At 37.0% G+C, this 24,115-nt stretch overlaps 2 protein-coding genes across 3 annotated transcripts; one reads left to right on the forward strand and one right to left on the reverse strand.

Annotated features, from left to right (window-relative positions):
* Positions 1–9,239: 9,239 nt before the first annotated feature.
* Positions 9,240–21,229, forward strand: LOC134754225 (trypsin-like). Of its 2 annotated transcripts, none has more exons than XM_063690409.1 (7): positions 9,240–9,429; positions 14,576–14,755; positions 15,613–15,772; positions 17,922–18,084; positions 18,364–18,564; positions 18,788–18,962; positions 20,846–20,984. In XM_063690409.1, exons 2-7 carry the CDS (start codon positions 14,584–14,586, stop codon positions 20,962–20,964), a joined length of 990 nt encoding a protein of 329 aa, XP_063546479.1. In that variant the 5' UTR covers positions 9,240–9,429; positions 14,576–14,583; the 3' UTR covers positions 20,965–20,984. The 2 variants fall into 2 exon arrangements, with proteins under 2 accessions (XP_063546479.1, XP_063546469.1); XM_063690399.1 differs by lacking the exon at positions 20,846–20,984 and adding an exon at positions 20,990–21,229 and having other exon boundaries at positions 9,242–9,429.
* A 684-nt stretch (positions 21,230–21,913) lies between these two features.
* On the reverse strand, positions 21,914–23,278 carry LOC134754295 (uncharacterized). Its single transcript, XM_063690529.1, has one exon. The coding sequence runs from the start codon at positions 23,137–23,139 to the stop codon at positions 22,387–22,389; it is 753 nt and encodes a 250-aa protein (XP_063546599.1). The 5' UTR covers positions 23,140–23,278; the 3' UTR covers positions 21,914–22,386.
* Positions 23,279–24,115: the final 837 nt, after the last annotated feature.

Below are 24,115 nucleotides of genomic sequence, written 5' to 3' on the forward strand. Positions count from 1 at the left end.
TAGGCTGCACTCCTCATACTGACCAACATTTGTGACGTTCCTAATCAAAAGGTACCACTTTCTCTGACAGGTTATTTGTATAAAGATATAATCAAATTTCGTCTTTATGGTAAACGACAAAGTGGTACCTACCTTTTGATTGAGAATGTCACAACAGCGACTTAAAAATTACTTTTGTTTCGATTTTTAGTAGACTTTTTAAGTTTATTTTAAGACGCAATTTATTGTGATTTTTGTTATGTTTAAGCGTGGCAAGCAACATTAATTACATTGATGATGATGTTCATTAAATACAATATTTTTTCATACTATACTGAACTGTCACCCTATACATGAGAATGAACAGCGCCCTCTTGACAATGATCATATATTACTGGTCAGGCTTTAATATGTGTCATAATTTAGTAAAGTCCCCTTTGTGGATTCTAAGTTTCCGAGTTACAGCAGTTTAGTGAAAGCGTTTTTTTTTTAATATAAATTAAGGGTTGAATAAAGAGGAAAGAAAATTTGATTATTTTTGCGCTACGACGCACGGTTTAGGAGATACAGCCCTATAAAGTTTTTTTTATTGTTTTTTTCTTTTTTTCTTTTTTACATTGTGTTTTTTGTATATTACTTTGGGGTTTCATAAAGGGGACCGAAAAGTTGATTATTTTTGCGCTACGACGCACGGTTTAGGAGATACAGCCCTATATAGATTTTTTTCTTTTTCTTTTTTACGTTTCTAAATCTTAATTAAGGGCTTCTTAAGGGGAACGAAAATTTGATTATTTTTCGCTACCATGCACGGTTTAGGAGATACATCCCTAAAGTTTTTTTTTGTTTTTTTTTTTTTTGTTTTTTTTGTCATTGCGTTTTTTGTTATTACTTTGGGGTTTCATAAGAGGGAACGAAAATTTTATTATTTTTGCGCTACGACGCACGGTTTAGGAGATACAGCCCTAAAATGATTTTTTTCTCTTTTTCTTTTTTGCGTTTTTAAATCTTAATTAGGGGCTTCTTAAAGGGGAACGGATATTGATTATTTTTGCGCTACGATGCACGGTTTAGGAGATACAGCCCTATAAAGTTTTTTGTTATTATTTTTTTCTTTCTTTTTCTTGTGTTTTTGTATATTATTTTGGGGCTTCATAAAGGGGAACGAAAATTTTATTATTTTTGCGCTACGACGCATGGTTTAGGAGATACAGCCCTATAAAGATTTTTTTTTTAAATTTTGCGTTTTTTTAAATATAAATTATGGGTTGCATAAAGGGGAACGAAAATTTTATTGTTTTTGCGGTACCACGCACGGTTTAGGAGATACAGCTCTGTAAAGTTTTTTTTCCTGGTTTTTTTTTGTTTTTTTTTAAGTATTAATTACGGGTTTCTTAAAGGGGTTTTTAAATTATTTTTGCGCTACGACGCATGGTTTAAGAGATACAGCCCTATAATGATTTTTTTTTTAATTTTGCGTTTTTTTTTAAATATAAATTATGGGTTGCATAAAGGGGAACGAAAATTTTATTATTTTTGCGCTACGACGCATGGTTTAGGAGATACAGCCCTATAAAGATTTTTTTATTGTTTTTTTTTCTTTTTTACATTGTGTTTTTTGTATATTACTTTGGGGTTTCATAAAGGGGAACGAAAATTTTATTATTTTTGCGCTACGACACATGGTTTAGGAGATACAGCCCTATAAAGATTTTTTTTTAAAATTTTGCGTTTTTTTAAATATAAATTATGTGTTGCATAAAGGGGAACGAAAATTTTATTGTTTTTGCGGTACCACGCACGGTTTAGGAGATACAGCTCTATAAAGTTTTTTTTCCTGGTTTTTTTTTGTTTTTTTTTTAAGTATTAATTACGGGTTTCTTAAAGGGGTTTTTTAAATTATTTTTGCGCTACGACGCATGGTTTAAGAGATACAGCCCTATAATGTTTTTTTTTTTAATTTTGCGTTTTTTTTTAAATATAAATTATGGGTTGCATAAAGGGGAACGAAAATTTTATTGTTTTTGCGGTACCACGCACGGTTTAGGAGATACAGCTCTATAAAGTTTTTTTTCCTGGTTTTTTTTTTGTTTTTTTAAGTATTAATTACGGGTTTCTTAAAGGGGTTTTTTAAATTATTTTTGCGCTACGACGCATGGTTTAAGAGATACAGCCCTATAATGTTTTTTTTTTTAATTTTGCGTTTTTTTTTAAATATAAATTATGGGTTGCATAAAGGGGAACGAAAATTTTATTGTTTTTGCGGTACCACGCACGGTTTAGGAGATACAGCTCTATAAAGTTTTTTTTCCTGGTTTTTTTTAAAAGTATTAATTACGGGTTTCTTAAAGGGGTTTTTTTTTATTATTTTTGCGCTACGACGCATGGTTTAAGAGATACAGCCCTATAATGTTTTTTTTTTTTAAATTTTGCGTTTTTTTTTTAAATATAAATTATGGGTTGCATAAAGGGGAACGAAAATTTTATTATTTTTGCGCCACCACGCACGGTTTAGGAGATATTATATCTATATATATATAGCTATAATAGCTCTATAAAGTTTTTTTTCCTGGTTTTTTTTAAAGTTTTAATTAAGGGTTTCTTAAAGGGGAACGAAAATTTGATTATTTTTGTGCTACGATGCACGGTTTAGGAGATGCAGCCCTATAAAGATTTCTTTTGTTGTTTTTTTTTTCATTGTGTTTTTTGTATATTATTTTGGGGTTCCACAAAGGGGAACGAAATTTTGATTATTTTTGCGCTACGACGGTTTAGGAGATACAGCCCTATAAAGTTTTTTTTGTTTTTTTTTTTTCATTGTGTTTTTTGTATATTACTTTGGGGTTCCGTAAAGGGGAACGAAAATTTTATTATTTTTGCGCTACGACGCACGGTTTAGGAGATACAGCCCTAAAATGATTCTTTTTCCACTTTTTCTTTTTTGCGTTTTTCAATCTTAATTAGGGGTTTCTTAAAGGGATTTTTTTAATTATTTTTGCGCTACGATGCACGGTGTAGGAGATACAGCCCTATAAAGTTTTTTTGTTATTTTTTTCTTTTTTTTTCATTGTGTTTTTAGTATATTACTTTGGGGCTTCATAAAGGGGAACGAAATTTTTATTATTTTTGCGCCACCACGCACGGTTTAGGAGATATTATATCTATATATATATATATAGCTATAATAGCTCTATAAAGTTTTTTCCTGGTTTTTTTAAAAGTTTTAATTAAGGGTTTCTTAAGGGGAACGAAAATTTGATTATTTTTGTGCTACGATGCACGGTTTAGGAGATGCAGCCCTATAAAGATTATTTCCTCTTTTTTTTCTTTTTTGCGTTTTTAAATCTTAATTAGGGGCTTCTTAAAGGGGAGCGAAAATTTGATTATTTTTGCGCTACGATGCACGATATAGGAGATACAGCTAATACAGCCCTATAAAGATTTTGTTTCTTTTTTTTCATTGTATTTTTCATGTATTACTTTTGGGTTACATAAAGGGGAACGAAAATTTTATTATTTTTGCGCTACGACGCATGGTTTAGGAGATACAGTCCTATATACTTTTTTACAATGCATGTGCTCGAAAAGTGCGTTTCCTACGGAGCCATATCGTGCGGAAAGTACTGCTTTTCCGCACAAGTGCTTTTTGTTTTCAATTTTTTTTACCGTACATATGGTGCTACTTTCTTGCACTAGTGCGGAAAAGTGCACTTACCGTGCATATGTCGAAAGTTTAAAGGGCCATATGTACTGTAAAACGTACGATACACGTGCGAATAGGTAATTCGCAACTCGTGTCGATTTAAAACACTCCTTTTAATAATTAAACTTATTTGCCATGACATGTTTTTTTATTTACTCGCACAATGCATAGTAAAACATTGTATGATACACGTGCGTAAAGATGATTTCCGCACTTGTTGCATAAATAGCAATTTTTTTAATCAAAGAATGAAAGAAAGTCACGGTATTAATAACCAAATTTTACTTTATTGGTACCTTTTCCCTATCACTGTCACAAATGTATGTGGCGTTCACGTAAACGCGATATTTTTAAGATTTCCCTGCGCAATGTTGCCAGCTCGCTCGCAAATCAAACATGTACTTACAGTTCTTTTGCATAATGGTGACATTGTACAATATCTATGAGTTTTAAATAGGTAAAAGATAATTCGACGCATTCTTTGCTTGCTTGTTGCTTGTTGTTGTGTTGTTTGCGTAACTTCTTTGAATAAGTTGCGTTAATTTGGCGCACAGGCGAAGTAAACATGCGTTGCGTACGGCAAGGTCACGCCGCGGCCCCACCCTGCACGGCCTCCGTTGCCCATTCAGACCGCCCGCTAGCTTCGTTTGAACGCAAATAATATTTTTGTAATATTTGTTTATGCAGTGGATGCAAGTGACACAAATTCATACATCTTATTTATCCCGCATTTCAAATTAATAAGATGTAAACTCTAATATCTTTAATATTTTTTTGTAACGGTGACAGCCTGTTACAACAAAATCATCAAATATCTTATGAAGCTATGCCTTAATAAGACACAAAATCATTTAATGGACCTATTTAAACGATTAAATTCGACCTAAGTAATTTTTTTTAACTCTAATTTTTTTTTGTGTCATTTAGAATATTATGACATAGTATCAGATTGCAGTGGACGTAATTGACACAAACTAAGTTTTCACACTAAAAACACTATCCTAAATGCAACACAGTTACATGTTTTCTCTCGAATATTTTTTTCTCCAAGATAATTCAAAATAAAAAATAATTACCACAAAATAACAAATTACTAGAAAAGCAAATTATATATATGACACAAAACAAAATGTAAGATTTACATCTTAACAAAGTATTCATAAGCGAAAACAGAATTGACTAATATTTTTATAACCTAGGGGTCAAAATATAGCCAGCGGTACAGGTCTATACTTCTATCTGAAGCTTTTTGACCTTTTTGTTCTGTACGCAGTTATTTAGTCAACGGTGAATTTCAACGGAAGTAAAATCAAATTCATGTTTCCATGTGTTCTCAGTGATCAAACCCATACAAATTATACGTCAAATTAAAGGTAATTTAATACAATATTTTGCCTCATTTAAAACTTTTTTGTATTGTACAAGATATTTTGTAAAAACCTGATTGAAAAAAAAAGTATCAAAAAATTAGAAAATTTTCAATATTTCTTTAATTACTAATTAACGGTTGACTTTATCGATACAATATATAGAACAACATTTCAAGCACACATATAGAGGTATGATTTAAAACAAAAATTAATGAAATCGGATAAATATTTCTCGTTATGGTTGATTTTTTAAAACTCAATATCCGCCATCTTGGATTGGCGGCCATTTTGTTTAGCTACCATTTTGAGATAGCAATCATGGTTTTTTAATATCATAATAAATCTATCTAACTGCTGTGAAAAGGAAATTTACCGATATCTTGGCTGGCCGAATAGTTTGTCACGTTTTGTTTTTGTTTTTATATTCTTTGGTAAGTACTCATTTCGAGTAATTAAAATTTGTTCAAATAAAAATTGCAAAAAAAAATTTTTTTACTGTTACATTTGTCATATTTTGTTATGGTTTTTGTATTCTTTGGAACTAATCATTTCGAGTAATTAAAATTTGGTAAAATAAATGTTGGCAAAGTAAGGAAATGTCCAAATATTTTTTTGGATAACGTTCTCTTGGGAAATATCTATTTGCGACTTGTTAAGTTGGGAAATGATTAGTTGGGTTTTAAATTTTTGGGAAAGATAGTTTGGGATATGAAAATTTGGCAAAAAAAATTAGGTAATACATCAGTAACCCGACAAAAGCAAGTACAAAAAAGATTGTTCTCAAAAATAGACGGCAAAGTCGACGTTGCCGGTTAAAAAGTAGTTCGCGAAGTGCGTAGTTTATGGTGTCAAAAAATTAAAAAGTAAAAAACATTGCAGTCTCGATTTCGGGACTGCAATGTTGCATACAAATTCCATTATTTGTCGAGTTTCAAACTTTTTAAAAGTTGAAGTGGCCATATCAAATGAAGGCATAGGTCCATTAAACAGCCAAACAGATGATCAGTACTTATTATTATAATGTTGGTACCGCGACTATTTAGGTGTCTCAAATAGGTTGGCGTTTTTTCAGCAGAAAAATACACTTCCATTTTTAATTAAAAAAAATTAACGGCGGCAAAGCAAATCTTTTTACTTTTTTCTGTGAAAATATATACATAAGAACGTTGCTTCTGTAAAAGATTTCTATTATATTTGCATTTATTGCGCCACTTTTGAGAAAAGCACTATATATGACTCGGCTGGAAGGCTACTTGCTGGCTTCGGATTCAATTAAACGGACTCCCAAGGTCGTCCGTTTAAAACGAATCCTCAGCCAGCAAGTAGCTACTTCCGAGCCTCGACATCGACAATAATGTACTATTGAAGTCCCTGACTTCTGAGCTAGGTAAAAACCTGTGTTACAGAAGTCAGTAAGGAAATAATATATTATAGCTTACTCGTATTAACTAACATTTACATTTTTAATTTTAATTTTTACTTTTAAATTTAAAGTAAATAATTTTATTATTATAAAGGATTGTTTCTATGCTGAAAACCTTTACCTTTCTATTTTTCAATTTTTTGTCTTTATACTTCATTTTTGTATCGCAAGTGTGATGAAAAACATTGTGTGTAACTCGGGGCGTAATAATATTGCAAACTCGAGTCTATAAATCGCTCCGGCAAGCCGTCGCGATTTAACTATACTCTCGTTTGCATTATTTAACTTACGCCCCATGTTGCACAATGTACTATTGTTGGTGGGATATCGTATGAGTCTGGCTGGGCCTTAGAAAAAATATGATTAGGTCAATATGGAGAAGACCGTCTATAAGGGAAGACCGCCTACAAGCTCTTTCGTCGCTTTTTACTCTCGCATGTGTACACATATGCCTACTCGATTAGTTACCTGCAGAAGGTAAGCAGGAGCAGGAGTGAAGCTGTTTTTTTTCTTGTGTCTGAGCGACGTGTAAGTGTAAGTATACAAATACGAGAGCTCTTGCCCTATGAACTATGAATCCTATGATGGTTTGCTTAAGGTGCAGTAGGTTCAGCCAGCAGAATTTTTGATGAATTGTAGCGCTTTTTGAGATCACAACACAATACAGTTGCCGAAATTTTTATTAGCAATCAAGAGGCCTTTCTCTAGTAACTTCAATTTCTTAACTTTCGCTCTATAGAAACAAAACACGAACATAAGTCTAAATCTAAAACGCACCTTAAAAATTTGTAACAATTTTTGCATAAAAACTAAAAATATGAAGATTGCTTCTATAAATGCGCAATTTTTGCTCGAACTCATCGATTAGGTACTGTTTTTTCTTAAAACTAAAAATAATCCCGGACACGCACAGTCGTCACGTTTAAGCTCAGTGAGAGAAGAACCTGAACCCACGGGGCCTTAATTGATAACGGGGTATTACTACAAGAAAAATCCTGTTAGCACGATTCAGGTCTTTAGTTACACAGAAGTCACAGAACGGCCCCATTTATCATAATCGACCTTACTTCCTATACCTACTTCTCGTGAGTATAGGGAGCGTGCATTAAGTGTAGGAGTAGGAGGCTAGGAGGCAGACAGGGGGCCCTGTCGATTGGCGCGAAGTATAATTACATGTTTTTTTTTTCATTTAGGTCACTAGATGGCCGACCTATTACAACGTACAAGGGAGCATGCGTGAAGTGTAGAGGGCACACCTACTTTAAACGTTAAAAAGCAATAAAGGCGGCCTACCGCCAACATCGAAAAATAGAAAATAGTTATCTGCCTCTTCGTTGCTCTTGCATATCGACGACAAAGATTATTGATTCTTCGTGCACGAAGTGGCAGACCATTCAACAAAAATATAGTCCTCAGGGCGGCAAAAATTGTGCAGAATGGAGTCTTCTGGCAAAAAATATCGACCTCATGTGTTTGCGACCCTCAGTCACGAGGAAACGAGGAAGAAGAAGAAAAGCCTTATTGTCCCCATAGCGCCTACAAAAATAAGTTAGCAGCGGTCTGCACGAAAAATCTGTATTACTTACCTACGAAGCAATCAGGCGTCGTATTTATTACAGTGAATTTATAATTAACATAACCAAAGAAAGATATAACTCCGTAATATATGGATACAGTCTAAGGAAAAAACGTGCCTCGAAAATCACGAAAATTTGATTCTCGATCAGATGGCGCCACTACCTTTGGCCTACTCTCGTATAGAGGGCGTTGACGGTTTTGTTTGTTATTTAACAATTTTAACGCATATCAGTGAAAGAACATGGGTCAAAATCATATAAAAATAATTAATGCAAATAAAAAAATCATTTATCTATATTTAAATACATTTTATCGTATTTTTATAAATCTTCATTTTTAGTTTTAAAGTGTGTCGATAGATGGCAGTGAATTTACTGTGGTTACAAAATTTACTATGACAGTACCGCTCTATCCTATTATATCCTCTTTGACAAAACATAAGCGAAGGATATGAAGAAATTCTTAATTGATGGAATCATCTGTAAAGAATATGAACCGTGAAAACTTTACATACTTATATCCATATAATATAGCACACAAACAATGCTGACATGGCTGACATTGACAATTAAGTACTGCGTTCTATTAGACGTTGGGGAGTCTTATTATTGGTACCTAAATGGTATTAACACGACACACAAATTTGAATTTCAGATGTATATTGTCTCACGACACCTCTGTAACTAATTAAATTTACAAGCTAATGACCCGTGACTTACAGTTAAAGGCATAGCAATTAGGCTGCTAAGATATTCTCTTACTTACTTATCACCATCTATTAAGAATAGTTAGGTACCGTGTTGTTAATTTAATGCCACCTGACGGGATATTATCAATAAAATAATGAATATGATAAGATGCTTCTTCATGGGAAGAACAATAAAGTACTGTTAGCCTGGCAGAACGCACAAGATTTGGTGATTTCTCGTACCTACTGTACTGACTGTCCTAAAATCCTTACTCCGGGTCCCGGAAGGCTCTACTCAAGGCTACTCAATCTAGCAATCATTATTAAACGTATTAAATATCTACTTGTTACCTATTAACATTACTTATTACGCAACTACTATACTGTTGCATGTGTTTGAAACCAATTTGAATCCCTCATGATTGTCATGAATGCTACAATTACACCATTAGAAGATAATAATTGTAGTTAATTTGTGGTATATCTGTGCATGGAATGCATGGTGGTTGTTGAAGCCGCATAAAACTGCGTGCGGGCGCTTTTGCGGCACATTTGGGAGTGTTGCCACTTGCCACTCAGGACCAGTGAAAGTGGACAGCATTTCCTTGGTCCGTTCAGTGTGTCCACGGAATCGTGAGGAGCGTGTTGCGCTATTGCGTGCTTTTTTCAAACGAACCGTTAGATTGAAAGTGTGAGTTCACTGAGTGTATTATTTTTCAAGAAAATATTGATGTGAGTGTTCAATGGTATCGATTTCGCGGTAGGTATGAAAAAGTACCATGTGATGCATTTTTTTTCTGTTGGTAAATCCCATCGTCAACTGCCAATTTAGGGAAAAAAACCATATAGTAGGAGTACCTATCAACTTTTAAAAACAAGAATTTCCTATATATGATAATTACTATGGGACTCCTGTTTTTTTTGAGGTCTCCTGGTGATTCTTTTTTCAAATTCGGATAGTGATAGTAATAATCATCATGCACATATTTAGGTAGAGGCCGGGTCATTGCGCTAGTTTCCGTCCATGCTCTAGTTTTCGTCCACTTGACGGATTAGCAAATAATATATTTCATTTTTAATTAGCTACTTACGAAATATCATTTTTATTAAAGGTAAAACTTATGTTAAATTTATGTAGATAGATATATTGTTTAGACATTAAGGATTGCAATTAGTCCAGTGCAGCAATGTTTATGTTCACATTTCGCCAAGTGGACGAAAACTAGAGCTAGACGAAAACAAGCGCAATAACCCTATATGGTATTTAATGTGTCTACCCTATCTAAATATTAATAATTATAGTTCTAGCCATCCAGTGGCATTAGCTTATTTTTTAGGGTTCCGTACCCAAAGGGTAAAAACTGGACCCTATTACTAAGACTCCTCTGTCCGTCTGTCTGTCTGTCTGTCACGAGGCTGTATCTCATGAACCGACAGACAGTTGAAATTTTCACAGATGATGTATTTCTGTTGCCGCTATAACAAAAAAATACATAAAACAGAATAAAATAAATATTTAAGTGGGGCTCCCATACAAACGTGATTTTATTGCCGTTTTTGCGTAGTGGTATGGAACCCTTCGTGCTCGAGTCTGACTCGCACATAGCCGGTTTTTTTTCATTTGCGACACAACTTTTGGAAACAAATCAAATTATTTTAATCGGCAGTTTATTCCTTATTTGCAAATTGCGTTTATTATAAGAATTTTGTTAAAAGTGGATTTGATGCCATGTGGAAGACGATGATTCATTCGTTTTGCAAAACGGTAAAACTATTTATTAGCTCTAATTTTTAGGTACTTACAGTATAGCCTATTCTACTAAAGCATTGTTAAAAGTAATCCGGATAAAATTAATAGAAAATTTATTTCTAGGTGTTCAGGGATTTCCAGAATATACATTCACTTGTTGAGCTACTTGAGCTATAAAGGTTGTTCTAAAAACCTCGACGGCAATTATTTTTTTTAGTATCCTCACGTTATGGGCTATCAGAATATACCCTATAAAACTTTTAACTTTAGAAATTCTGGGGTGAAGTAATTAATTTATAAAAAAAAGATTGATGTTTTTGCAGTTACTAAAAAAAAACAGCATCCTCACTTAGCTGCGAGTTAAAAAAAACCGGCCAAGTGCGAGTCGGACTTGCGCACCGAGGGTTCCGTACTTTTTAGTATTTGTTGTTATAGCGGCAACAGAAATACATCATCTGTAAAAATTTCAACTGTCTAGTTATCACGGTTCATGAGATCCAGCCTGGTGACAGACAGACAGACGGACAGCGGAGTCTTAGTAATAGGGTCCCGTTTTTTACCCTTTGGCTACGAAACCCTAAAAAAAGGCAAAAGTCAAACACAACTTTGGGAACAAATCAAATTACTTTATTACATATTGTGTTTTTAAGTAGTCACACTACTCAAAAGTAAAAGTTTTACGTTCAAGCATGTCAAGCTTAGATTTTGCACTTAAATAAAAACATGCAAGCGATTTCAAGGAGTTTTGGTTATTTTAGAAACTGCTCGACCCAACGTTTTTTTAAAAGGTAAAAAAAAGTGACACTAATAGTCATAATTCGACAGAGTCGCCGGTCAAAGAAACTGACGGCTCGATTCGAGAAATGAATTAGAGATTCACTAGATATGAAATATGTATGAAATAGTAAAGATATGTGACATTTCACGGCAAAAGGTACCTTACCGGGGGACGAAGTCGAAGTGCTGGTGAACGATGGTTCTCCAAAACGGGTATCCCATCTGGTTTGTCTCGTTCCGCTGGTACACGATGAAGCCTCCCATCTTAAGGTCGCGTTTCAAATGAGTCTTGCTGACCAGCAGGATGTCCACGTTCATCTCGCAAAAGAAGTGGCGGAGCAGAGCTTCCTTGCCGGTCAGCGTCTGGGCGTTCCAGTAAACTACCCTCAATTTACGGTTGAAGGTAGTGTAGTGAGGGTAGTTTTGAGGGCGTTCGAGACCGCTTCAGGTCCCTGGATGGCCGCTGCCTGCCTGTGAAGGGCGGGCGGCTATCATGGCAGCCAGGTCGCCTTGGTCCGCAACGGTTGCGGTGGCTGGGGCTTCTTGGTTAGAAGCGGGGGCTGGGGCGTCTGGAGCTGGGGCTGGGGCAGCCGTCCTTTTGGCTTCTTTGCAGTGGCCTTTGGTGGCAGTGGTTTGGGGCTGGTCGCTGGTACCGCTTTGTTTTGGGGCGTTGGCCGGTTGATGATGACAGTCAACTGGAGCAGGTAAAAATTAACCCTTTGTAGATAACAACCCGCTGCGACGCGGGTCCAGTTAAGATAATGAACAAGTTAAGCAAAATGATGCTTGGTCAATCACATGTCACTACATTGAATTCTCGTGGTAATTTCTGTGTTTGTTTAACGTTAGGAATAACAAAAATTAATTACTAATTTGGGAACTTTCCATCTCAGTTCCTTTGACCGGCGACTCTGTCAAATTATGACTATTAATTGTCACTTTTTGACCATTTGAAAAAACTTATGGCGTTGTTTATAAACACATGATAAACACGTTACTGGCCTGAATTAGCTATGAATCGTTTCTGTAAATTGTACTTGTAAGAAAGGGATAAAACATAATTTAACTAAATCAGGCCCGTAAAGTTTAATGAATACGGGGGTTAGCGTCTAGCAGATTCTAAACTAATCAAAGGTCTTGAATTACTTGAGAAAAGTTAAAAGTTAAATACCTAATTCATAACTCGAAAACTACGAAAAATGTTAATGCGTGACGAATCCAAAAAAAACCTTTGACGTCGAGGTTTGGACCACCCTGTATTTACTTTTCTTATTTTATCACTAAAAATGATAGTAAATAAGTAAATAACTTACATAATAAATATTATTACCGACTTTTAACTTCTCAAATATTTTTTAATATTTACTTTTTACACCTTTACCTAGATCTATTGCCCTAAACATAAAACCTAAACGAGTGCAACTTTCTTTTCCGTTTAATGCAGTACAAGGGAACAGGAAAATACAGAACTCTTATTCCCAACGTGTCCGAGGGCCTATCGTCTCAGGCAATCCAGTGAATACGTGATCCGTAACAAGTATGTTGTCGGAAATCACGAATACTGGCTCGCATTAGGTGATTGTTCGGTATGCTATAAGAACAACGGTCAAGCTCTCTACGGGAGTCAGGCGTGCGTGTACGCATACCAATCGGGAAGAGGCGCTCACGTCGGCGCACTGGACAGTGGACACATGGCGTAACTGACTAGGTCAATGTCGTTTACACTTCGATTCTAAAAAGGTTATTTAGAAAAAAAAAAACAATTTGATTCTATTTTTGTCCGACATTATTTTCTTGTTAATCGATTTCGGTAAATTGTAATTTGATAGTTAAAACTAGGGCATGCTCCCGGGAATTCCCGGGAATTTTATAGTGTCGAAAGAACCGGTACTTCCCGGTTATCATCAGTAATATGCATATTTTTTCCCATTTTAATAATAGGTAGTCATATTTTAGTACAGCTCGGGACAATAAATAACATTTAATAATGTTGCTATGAAACGGGGGACCCAAATACCCCATCAAACTAACCTAGTAAAGGAGGCATTCCAATCGATATTACGGATAATGGTAAATTGTAAAAAATCACCCAATTTACTAATTAAATTTTGTTTTTATCTGAAACTTCGTACAGTACATACTTTTATGCTTTTAGTACGGTTACATAAAGGAGTATGATTTTAGTAATCTATGTATGTTTGTGTCGTATGCCTTAATGGAGCCTTAAATCTACTAAACTACACCTATTTATGGTGTCTATCTATACTTTTTGGCAAGGATGACTTAAGCTATTAGGAAGTTGGTTTTATATGAAAAAAAATTTCAACTTCTGTAAGCCGTGCCGTGATAGTGCCGACTGCCGAGTGAATCGACTACGGCCGTGTGGCTCGTACACCTTTAAGCCCAGGCGGAGGCAAACAGCGATTCGCAGGGCTGGTGGCTCTATTATAGGGTAGAGCCAAGGTTTCACGATGAACTCGTGCAATCAATCTCTTAAAATTTGGTCAATATTTGTAGTGATTATGGGGAATTTCCAAAGGGGCGTAGCGGAGGATGTATTGTACATAAATTTGGGCGAGCATAGGGCCAAAGGCATTATAGGCAAAGTCTCAAAATGTAGAGGGCCGTGTGCCGGTTAATTTCGTTAAAATGGAACGCATTAGATTATTATTGAGATTGTTATTATTTTATTAAAATGTGTCTTTTTTTAGTCATTCATTCTGTCATTTTAAGTCATTCATAAAGACATTCATTCACAAACAATTTCTTAAAAATAATCATAAGATGCCTTGAGAACCGGGAAGAACCGGGAATCTCGGTTCCGGCAATGGCAATGCCCAGAACCAGGAAATGAAATTCTTGGTACCAGGACCGGTACTGCATGCCCTAGTTATGCCATGAGATGTGATCCACAAGAAATCAATGGAACGCTTTCGATTGTAAGTGACCTCAATGTAAGCACTAATTGACTTTGACTTAAGAACTGAGTGCAAATCTCGCGGAAACAGGTCTGTCAGTCAGAGCGGTATGCAAATGAGGCTGGTAGCGGTACATACAAGTATATCGCCTCAGGGTGCTTGACCTGTGTCCTTCCCCACATCACGCTAAATCAACGAAAAAACAGAACCAGTTCTAAAACTTCATGAGTATTGGGATTGAAAGATTAATGTGATATTATGCTATCGATCCATCTATAAATAAACCTACCTGCGCATTTAAACAATAGACACTTGATCCCAATATTATTACTCCAATAAAATATATCCCATAATAATAGGATTACTTAAAGTCCTTAATATTTATTTCAGAGTTTACAACATGCGGTGGTTCCTACTAGTATGCTTAGTGGGGGTTGCGAGCGGACTCCCCACTGAGGCACCGAAAGAGGGGGAGAAGGGCTTCATTGACTGGATAAACAGTATCTTGGGGGATCCCACCACCACCACGCTGCGTCCTACACAGGACCCTCCGGATGACTGTCCGTCTTGCCGTAAGTGGCTGTTCCTGTGTACGTTTAACTAAGAGCGTGGCGAGCGGCCATTACACCAAAGCACCACATTTTATGAAAGCCAGAAAAGGGAATTAAGGGTTCATCCATCCGACCACGCTGTAGTGCTTGTAAGATCCTCCTGATGATTGCTCGTTATATTAAATTGGCATTGACGGTGGCAACCGTCCCTCTTCCAAATTACTCGTCAGCGGTCTTTATGTCAGAGATAGTTATTATAGGTACTGCCAGCTGCAAAATGGCATTGATACATGATAATGACAGAATTAATTCTTTAAGGTGGCCATGCAATTTTGCAGCTGGGTGTACGTTGTAGTCGAACTCCGGTCAAAGTTACAATACAAGGATATAATACTAATTACTTATGCGGACGCGTAGTCGCGGGCAGAGCAGAAGCAGAAGCTACTATATAACAACCAAACCCCGTTATCAAAAAAGCTATTTATTTAAAATAAGGGTTGGGAAGCTGGGTAAAAATAGTTCTTATGTAAAAAAAACGCGAATAACCTAACAGCGCCAGCAGTCCCCAAGTTAGCCTTATACATATATTTTTTTATTATGAACGCAAAGGATATAAGTTATGATTTAATGCTAGCTAAAAATTATGCAGGTACAGTCGTTAGTTTTCAAGCTGGTCCTTAACGGCTAACTCCTTGTCTATTGTAATTTGTAAGTAAAACCGTACGTGCTACTCGTATTGCGTACTACCTGCAAATATATAATATTACATATTTATTATACTTAAGGTGAATTTAGGGTACGTATTGTTGCCAACCTTTAATTTTAATGAACTGCAACATTGATAACGGGGTTTGGTGTCAACAACATTTGTGCCTCAGAATGCGGCGTACCGACACGCTCGCGCATTGTCGGCGGCTACGAGACCAAGGTCCTGGAGCTGCCCTGGATGGCGGCGCTCATGTACAACGGCCGCTTCTACTGCGGCGGCTCGCTCATCAACGACTTCTACATCTTGACCGCCGCCCACTGCACGAGCGGGTATGTCCTAGGCCGTACACATGTATACCAACACGCTCGCACATCGTCGGCGGCTACGAGACCAAGGTCCTAAAGCTGCCCTGGATGACGGCGCTCATGTACCATGTACAACGGCCGCTTCTACTGCGGCGACTCACTTAGTAACGACTTCTACATCTTGACTATCGCCCACTGCACGAGCGGGTATGTCCACGGCCGGAGACATATATATATATATGGAACTGCTATATCGTTTATGGTATTTTCCTAGCAACCCGTGTCGCGTTGTTTCCAACGAAAAGGCCTTATCTCGAGTTTATTAATTATAAAACCACTCATTTGACTAGTCTTTGGAAGCTAGCTAAAATCTCATACATTAAACTCAAGTTTGTTGTTTTCAACCGAATTAAAACCGGTCAAGTGCGAGTTCGTTTAACTCGCGCACCGAGGGTTCCGTACAACTTTCAATTTTCTCATGTAAATAGAATCACGAGACTTGACCAGACCAGTGTAATTGTGTACAGCGCCATCTATCGGCACATTGGCTAAATAATTTGCGCGACCTGTATGTATGTTGGTTTTTCAAGGATACGTCTTTTGTGTCAAATTTTTGTTTTTTTAATGCTCTGGATGCCAGCCCTTTAAGCCAAATCTCATAGAAAAAGGGGCAAGCTATGATGGCGCCATCTATGCAAACCGATTTCAACAATTTTTGTTTTAATTGAAAGAAGGTATTTTTAGTGTAATCTCATAGACATTTCAAGTATGTATAACAAACAACCGCAAATGGGCTTAAATTGCAAATTAAATTAGAAAATGTTTTTTCTTAAAAACAAGTTTTTAAGATAGTGTGATTCAAAAATTTTCGTTGGTAGGTAATCTTCGGAGATAAGGGGGGGGGGGGGATGGTATTTTTTTGACATTTTCGTTCATAAGTCAATTTTTTTTCACTATGAAAAATAAATAAATAATTGTTTTGTAATGTTCAATTCGAGCTCTTTCAAATGATATCCCACTCGACCTAGTAACTAGACTGACTTTTTGCCCCCTCTTTATATAGAGCATTTTTCATAATTAATAACAAAATTACACTTTCAATGTGTTAAGGTTAGCGCTGTTCATAATTATTCCAAAATTTCAAATCGATGGCTTAAGTAGTTCTCGAGATATTTAGCAATGTGACAGACAGACAGACGGACAGAGTCGCACCATAAGGGTTCCTTTTGTACCTTTTTCGTCCGGAACCCTAAAAAGGGTCATATTTTATTTCATCCTTTTTGAAGTCAGTTTTCTTTTTTTTGTGAAAAGTTTTTTTTTTTTACTTTATTGCTCTAAAACTAATAGTCAACTCATTGAAACTGCTTTGTAGAGAAATTATATATATAAGCAAGTTTTATCTTACATTTTACTTTATTTATATGAGTAATGCCAAATAATTTAAAAAAAAACCCATCGTGTTTTACTAAGGGGAGACTTTTTGCGATAACTCAAAAACGGATAAACTGATCATGTTCGCTATAGTTTTCATTTAATGTCTTTCTTTCTTAAGCTCTATTTTTATTACGATTTTTTTCATATTTTTTGGACCCATGGTCTTTCGGAGCGATTATTTCCGAAAATATTCACTTTATCAAAAGGGTTGAAGCGAAAAAAAATTACACCCCAACTTTACGTGTAGGGGAGGGTACACAAAAAAAAATTATTTTATTTTATTGTACGACTGTCGGATTTATTGATTTATATATCCATGCCAAATTGCAGCTTTCTAGCACTAACGATCATGGAGCAAAGCCTCGGACAGACAGACAGACTGACATGGCGAAACTATAAGGAGGAAGAGGTTCTCAATTCGTCGGATTGTTTTTTTTTTGAGTCTACAGATGTTCAAGTTGCGAAAAGTTTCCAAAAAAATTTAAAAGTTTTTACCAATCTGGAAAACTTTCTTTTTATGAAATTTAACAGATTTCCGAGATCTAGCGCAATAAAACCATCTGCTGAATTAGCAACAGAATAACATGTGTCTTAAACTACTATTAGGTACTTCCTGTTACTATTTATACTTAGTAGCTACATAGATATTCGTATATATAGTAGCCGGATAGATGTCCTTAGGCTCCATATAAACGTGGGCAGTGGCTACTTACCTATGTAAAGCGCTTTTTTCTTCTAGATTCCGCAAGGAGAGAATAACCGTGCGTTTGCTAGAGCACGACCGCTCCATGCCCAACGAGACGAAGACCATCGACCGTGGCGTGCAGGCCATCATCCGCCACCTGCGCTACAACCCGGGCACTTACGATAACGACATCGCCTTGCTGAAGCTTGATCAGAGGGTACACTGTTAACATTTATTAGATATTACTGTTCATCCACCCCCCCAATGGTGTATTAATTTAAAAACTGTAAAGTTACGGACTTTAATAGTTGCACCATTTAGGGCTCTCTTTAATATCTTGGACAATTCATATCGTAAGTATTGAACAACCAAACTCATATTTATTTATGCTTATTCTTGAATGCAATTAACTTTAATTATAACCAAATTAATCATTAGGTAAAGACCGTCACTATGACACGACAAGCGACAATAAGCGACATATATTTATTTGTAGGTAGATCTGAACAAAGCCGTGAAACGTCTGCGCAACGATCCCGAGAGCTCAGGCGAGGAGGGCAACGACGAGGAGGATCAGCCGGGGCTGCGGCCCGTATGTCTCGCAAGTCCGGGCCTGTCCTACTCCAACTACTCAGGGGTGGCCTCCGGCTGGGGCACCACTACGGAAGGCGGATCCGTCTCTAATTCCTTGCAGGAGGTAAGAGCTAGGAGAGGACGGGTAAGGCAGCGGGCATATATATGTGCCTCACGAACCTTGGTCATCAGTCCAACATCAATTACTCATCCCTGGCTTCCAGCCGGGGCACCACTTCCGAATGAGGAGGATACGTGTGTATGAGAGGAAATGTGAGTTTAATAATAAGATGAAGGAAGAAAGTTCGAAATCGCAAAATCAAATACAAATCTGGCAAACTTTTCAGGTGTCAGTGCCCATAATCTCGAACGCAGAGTGCCGAAAGACGGCATACAAGCAGCGAATCACGGACAACATGCTATGCGCAGGCGAACCGGAGGGCGGGCGGGATGCCTGCCAAGGCGACTCAGGCGGCCCGCTGCACATCCTCAACACGGACAACAACGTTCTGCAGGAAGTCGGTCAGTACGGCTCGTAGTCTCGATATGATCAGCTGACAAACCGACAATTATCGTGGCTAATCGCGGGTAAAATACAGCCGTGGGCTGGATGGATTTAGTTTTGCATGTTCACTGTGCAAAAAACAAGGCGATCAACAAGTGAAACGGCTTTTTATAAGAGCGCAACGGCCAATTAGTTAATTAATACCGGTGCAGTTAGGAAGTCCCCTTCCTGGTTCCGCATTTCGCTATGATTGCAAGTCTAATTAACCTTTTCAACACTAATGTTCATCAGCTGTGAGGCGCTAATATCTTTTATTAATATTATAAGAGAGTGATCAGGATCGGTCTTATCATTATTAATATAAATTAAAATTAAATTAAATCATCTTAAGACCGCCGTAGACATGGCGTCGCTAACGTTTGAACAAAGTAATTTTTATATGCATCTTTATGGTACCTAATCCACAACGGTTCATAATGCGATTATACCTGCTGATCCGAATAATTCTGAGCGCTGGTTACCTTTTGGTATAGATTTAGTATAGTAGGCGTAGGTACGGTACGGTTTCAGACCAATTACCTCTGAGTTTTTCTTCTGTCTGAGGAACGACAAGATGAGGTTTTTCAAGAAAGGAGAGACAGATCGGCAGCGTAAATGTGAGTTATGGTGAGCGCTTACATCTGTCAGGCTGTGAGCTTGTAGTATAGACAGGTAATAGGGTACTTGACAACATTAAAAATATATAATGAATTGCTGTCATCCTGAAAGATAATAAACTAATAAAGTATATTTCACTATATTTGAATGTAAATTATGTTTATTTTTTGTAAAATAAACGAAAGAAAATTTAATATTTTTTGAAATTTCATCAGGGACGTGAACGCTCTGTGATTGGTCAACGCTCGGATGACGTCACACGCGGGTAAACATTCTTGATTGTCTTGAGTGTTTTAGCAGTTTTATTTGTATTTAGTTAATTTTAGTTATATATTCCGATTTATCCGTATATCTAGTGGCACAATATTCATAAGAATCTCAAAATGCAGCCGAAATATGTGAAAGCTGATAGCGGCAACCTACCAGACATAGACGCATTAATGGTTGCACTTTTCTTTAAAGATAATCCGGATTACTATGCTGCGGAACTTAAAAATGTAAAAACAGCTGTGTGAGTATACGTAGAAATTGTTTATTTACGAACATTTCGATTTCGATGATATGAATACGACGACGATATATATATAGAATACGATGACGAGAATAGTATCTCCATACTGCATTTTAGTTTGAAAGAAAAAGTATGCTACTAACTACCTACTAATGCTGAAAGAGCTATGTTATGCGGTTATGTAGTAATACATTAAATACCTAGATCTTGTTTCGTTAAATAACAAAATCCGCTGCTTTAATTACCATATTTATTTACAGTTAAATATTAATTACATCGAAGTGGTCTTCACACATAAAAACACGCTAAAATGCTCTTTGGGTCTCTTCGCGCTAGTTTTTAACACATTTTTCTATTTTTGGGATTCCTTGGAATGGAAACAAACGATTTGTCTGGATTTTTTTATAGTCGTACTTGAACATTGCGGCACTATACACTATTTATATACCATTTTACAGTGAAATAATGAATTCAATGCACATAAACCATAAGATTAACTAAGGTCATTGACTGAGTTTACTTGTGCGTGACGTCACACGTGTCACGTGATTAGCCCCTTTGCAAAAACAGCGTTTAAGGCGTGTTCAAAATAAATAAACATTTGTTTTTTTTTATATTTAATACAGGAAATTTCACGGAAATATCAATGTAGTGTAATTATTAAGTCATAAACAATCAATTAAAACCATTTTCAAAAATTAGTCAAATAGCCTATTTGTGCATGTTTTGCAGGCATTGTGTCATGGGGCGAGGGCTGCGCGCGGCCTAACAAGCCAGGCGTGTACACGCGCGTGAACCGCCACCTCTCGTGGCTGCGCCGACACACGCGCGACGCCTGCTACTGCACCTAGAGGAGCTAATGTGGCGCTGTTGCAGGTATCGTGTCGTGGGGCGAGGGATGTGCGCGGCCGGACCGGCCCGGCGTGTACACGCGCGTCAACCGCTACCTCACCTGGATACGCAGCAATACGCGCGACGCCTGCTACTGCACGGACTAGTTTGCAGAACTACCAAGTCCATCTGAGAGGACATGTCAAATAAAAAATCTCACCTTGGAGGAAATATCCTCATGTCTCATAAACATGAGTGATAAAGTAAATGTAAGAAAGCCTTAATAACTCCTACAGTAGGTAGCCGTACTGGGGCCCTATTCGAGATGCACAACTGTCAGTTTCGGCTTCAACATCAGTTCAACAGTGGAATGAATCATTTGTTCATCAACTGTGGAAAGTATCATTTGGTTGTACACCAAAACTCATTCATTGAAAAAATTATGCAACAAAAATCAACTTTGTTTTCTTACTACTATACGGTTTAAAATGGCTCTGAACTCTGCGTGGTTCGGTTTGGTTTCGTTGTCACCTAACTGTGGATTGCTAATGTCAAATTTACCTATTTGACAACACACGATTTCTTCCATTCAACTGAAGTTCAACACGAAACGTCACTTAACGCATGTCGAATACCGCTCCTGTACTAGTACCACCTATTAAATGACAATTAGGCCAATTGTTTTACAATCATTGTATGCTTTATTAAATCGAATTAGGTTTCCCTTTCCTACATATTTTGTAATTATTTATTTTTAAATTTTGTGTCCGTTTTATTTGTACTTTCCTCTTGGAGGTTTGATTTTGTAAGTTTGCTAGTTAGGCAATGTTTATGTGGGTTGATCTAAATGTCTGTAAGTGTACTGTTTTGTAATAAAGCTCTCTATTTAAATGTATTTATTAAGTAATAATTAAATCATGGAATGTTAATGTTGTTTAATTTAAGGCTTTTAAGCAAATAAAACAGAAGTTTTGTTTGTCCCATAATTTATTGAAACTATAACCCTCGTCACACAAGTCTTAATTATTAGAACTAAACTTTAAATTTATTTTAAAAACTAACAGGAAGTTTTTTGAGTCTATCAATAATATATTTAAATCCCCCACTAAGATAATCACTAAAATCAGTCCTAAAAATTAAAGATAGCAAGTTTACAATTAGTAATAATTTGTTTAAATTTATCATCCAAAATGAAACAAATCCTATATCATTTATAGGATCATTTCATTTTGGAGTATTTAATAATTCATTCTATTGGTTTACCTAAATAGTTGAATTAGATTGTTTTTCATATCATTAGTACCAAATCAGACATTATTAGATTAGGCAAATGAAAATAAATATGCATTACTATGTTTGGTGGCTCTTCTAAACAACTTTTACGATGCTAATACTTACGGAATGTTATTATATGTATATGTATATAACAACATTAGCAAGTACTAGTAAACATTTCTAAAGATAGAACCTAATTCTGAAAACACATTGCTGTAGTTGGCAGGAGAAAATGAATCCATTGCTGAAGTAAGTCCCCTCGGGTCGGGTTCTGTAGTAGTTATTGTTTCCTCAACAACTCCATTGCCATCCTTGACAATTCGTTTAGTCTCCCTTGAACCGTCTGGTTTAGTAATGCTAGTTGTAATTATGGTTCGGCAGAATGACCTTCCCGGCACAAGGTCACTGTTGAAGTGAGTTGTAGGGGGCTTACTTTCATCATCTTTCTGTTTTAACAACCCCGCTATGTCTTGTGAAGAGATCTTACCATCCAAATCAATATCTTCCTTATCATGTTGATTTCTATTGTTGTGGTAGCCTGGTTTCAGGTAATAGTCTCTGATATTCTTGCTGTCAAATTGATCTGGCTCTGGAGGAGGCAGGATAGCCGGCGTGTTCGTGGACGATTCAATATGCCCGGTTTCAAAGTCTTGTATAAACGTCTTCATGTCTCCGAAGATAGAGCCGAACGCCTGAAACATGTCGTTCATCTGTCGAGCGATGTCGCTGTGCATGTCGCGCGGCGCGGCGAACACGTTGAAATCTTCGCGGTGTTCGTCTAGGTAAGTGCGCGAGTAAAGCTCGTCGCCATCGTCGTCGTCATCGTCTCCCCAAATCGGGTTTCGAAAATCGTTTCTCGGTGGCTCCTGGCCGATGCCTAGAAATGATCGTAGCTTATCCATGAAGGGGATGTTGCTCATTGTGGATTTAACTTTGCGATTTTAGTCAGTTGAAGTACTTGTGTTTTTTATTGGTTTTGGCTAAATTGCGCAACAAACAAAAAGCTTACCGACACGACTTCATGACAGCGGGATGTCACTGTGACAGTTAGATAGCACGGGTACGTTCAATTTTAATGGGAGCTACCGTTTTTGTGCTCACCAGGTGGCGCTACTGTAGATGTATGTCCAGAAAAACAGATCTCAAAATTCTTCTATGCCCATTTTTATAAAATCAATACGTTCACACAAATGGTGCCGATAGCACCATAGCATCATCATGAGCCCTGGACGCTCGGAGCAGAACCGGTCGTCCATCCGCGGCCGCGCCCCGCGCGCCGCGCACGAGATTCTCTCACCAACCGCGACACACGAGACACGACGGCTCGCGCCCGTCCCGCTCGCGATATACTGTACGCGCCGCGCTAAGTTATTATTGTAACGGTCAATTTGTAGTTTTTAATATATTTATAAAAGTTATACAGTCCGCTTATTTCTCTCCAGTAGCTAGACCAACACAAAAGTATTTTAACGTTAAATGTGCCATTTTTTCAACATGTTTAATTTTGCATATATTTTAGTTTGCACTTTTTTAAACCACTAACATTTATTAAGCTATATCTATTGTTTACCATGAATAATCAAAAGCTCGCTCCGAGTGTGGAGTCGATTTCGCTGATTAGCGAACTAGACTCCAGACTCGCGTTCGCGGCTTCGCGCCGCGATTCGCGCATGAGTGTGGGGGACCCTTAAAAGTAGTACTTAATATAGTGGGTCAAGCAAATCATGTCAGTAGAAAAAGGCGCGAAATTCAAATATTCTATGGGACGATAACGTTCCGCGCCTAAATTTGCCGCCTTTTCCTACTGACAAGATTTGCTTGACCAACTCATACTCTTACCCATAGCTGTCGTGTTTAATTACGGTATATTTAAAGGGCTCCACACTCATGCGCGAA

This window comes from Cydia strobilella, chromosome 2 (assembly GCF_947568885.1).
Source record: "Cydia strobilella chromosome 2, ilCydStro3.1, whole genome shotgun sequence".
NCBI lineage: Eukaryota > Metazoa > Arthropoda > Insecta > Lepidoptera > Tortricidae > Cydia > Cydia strobilella.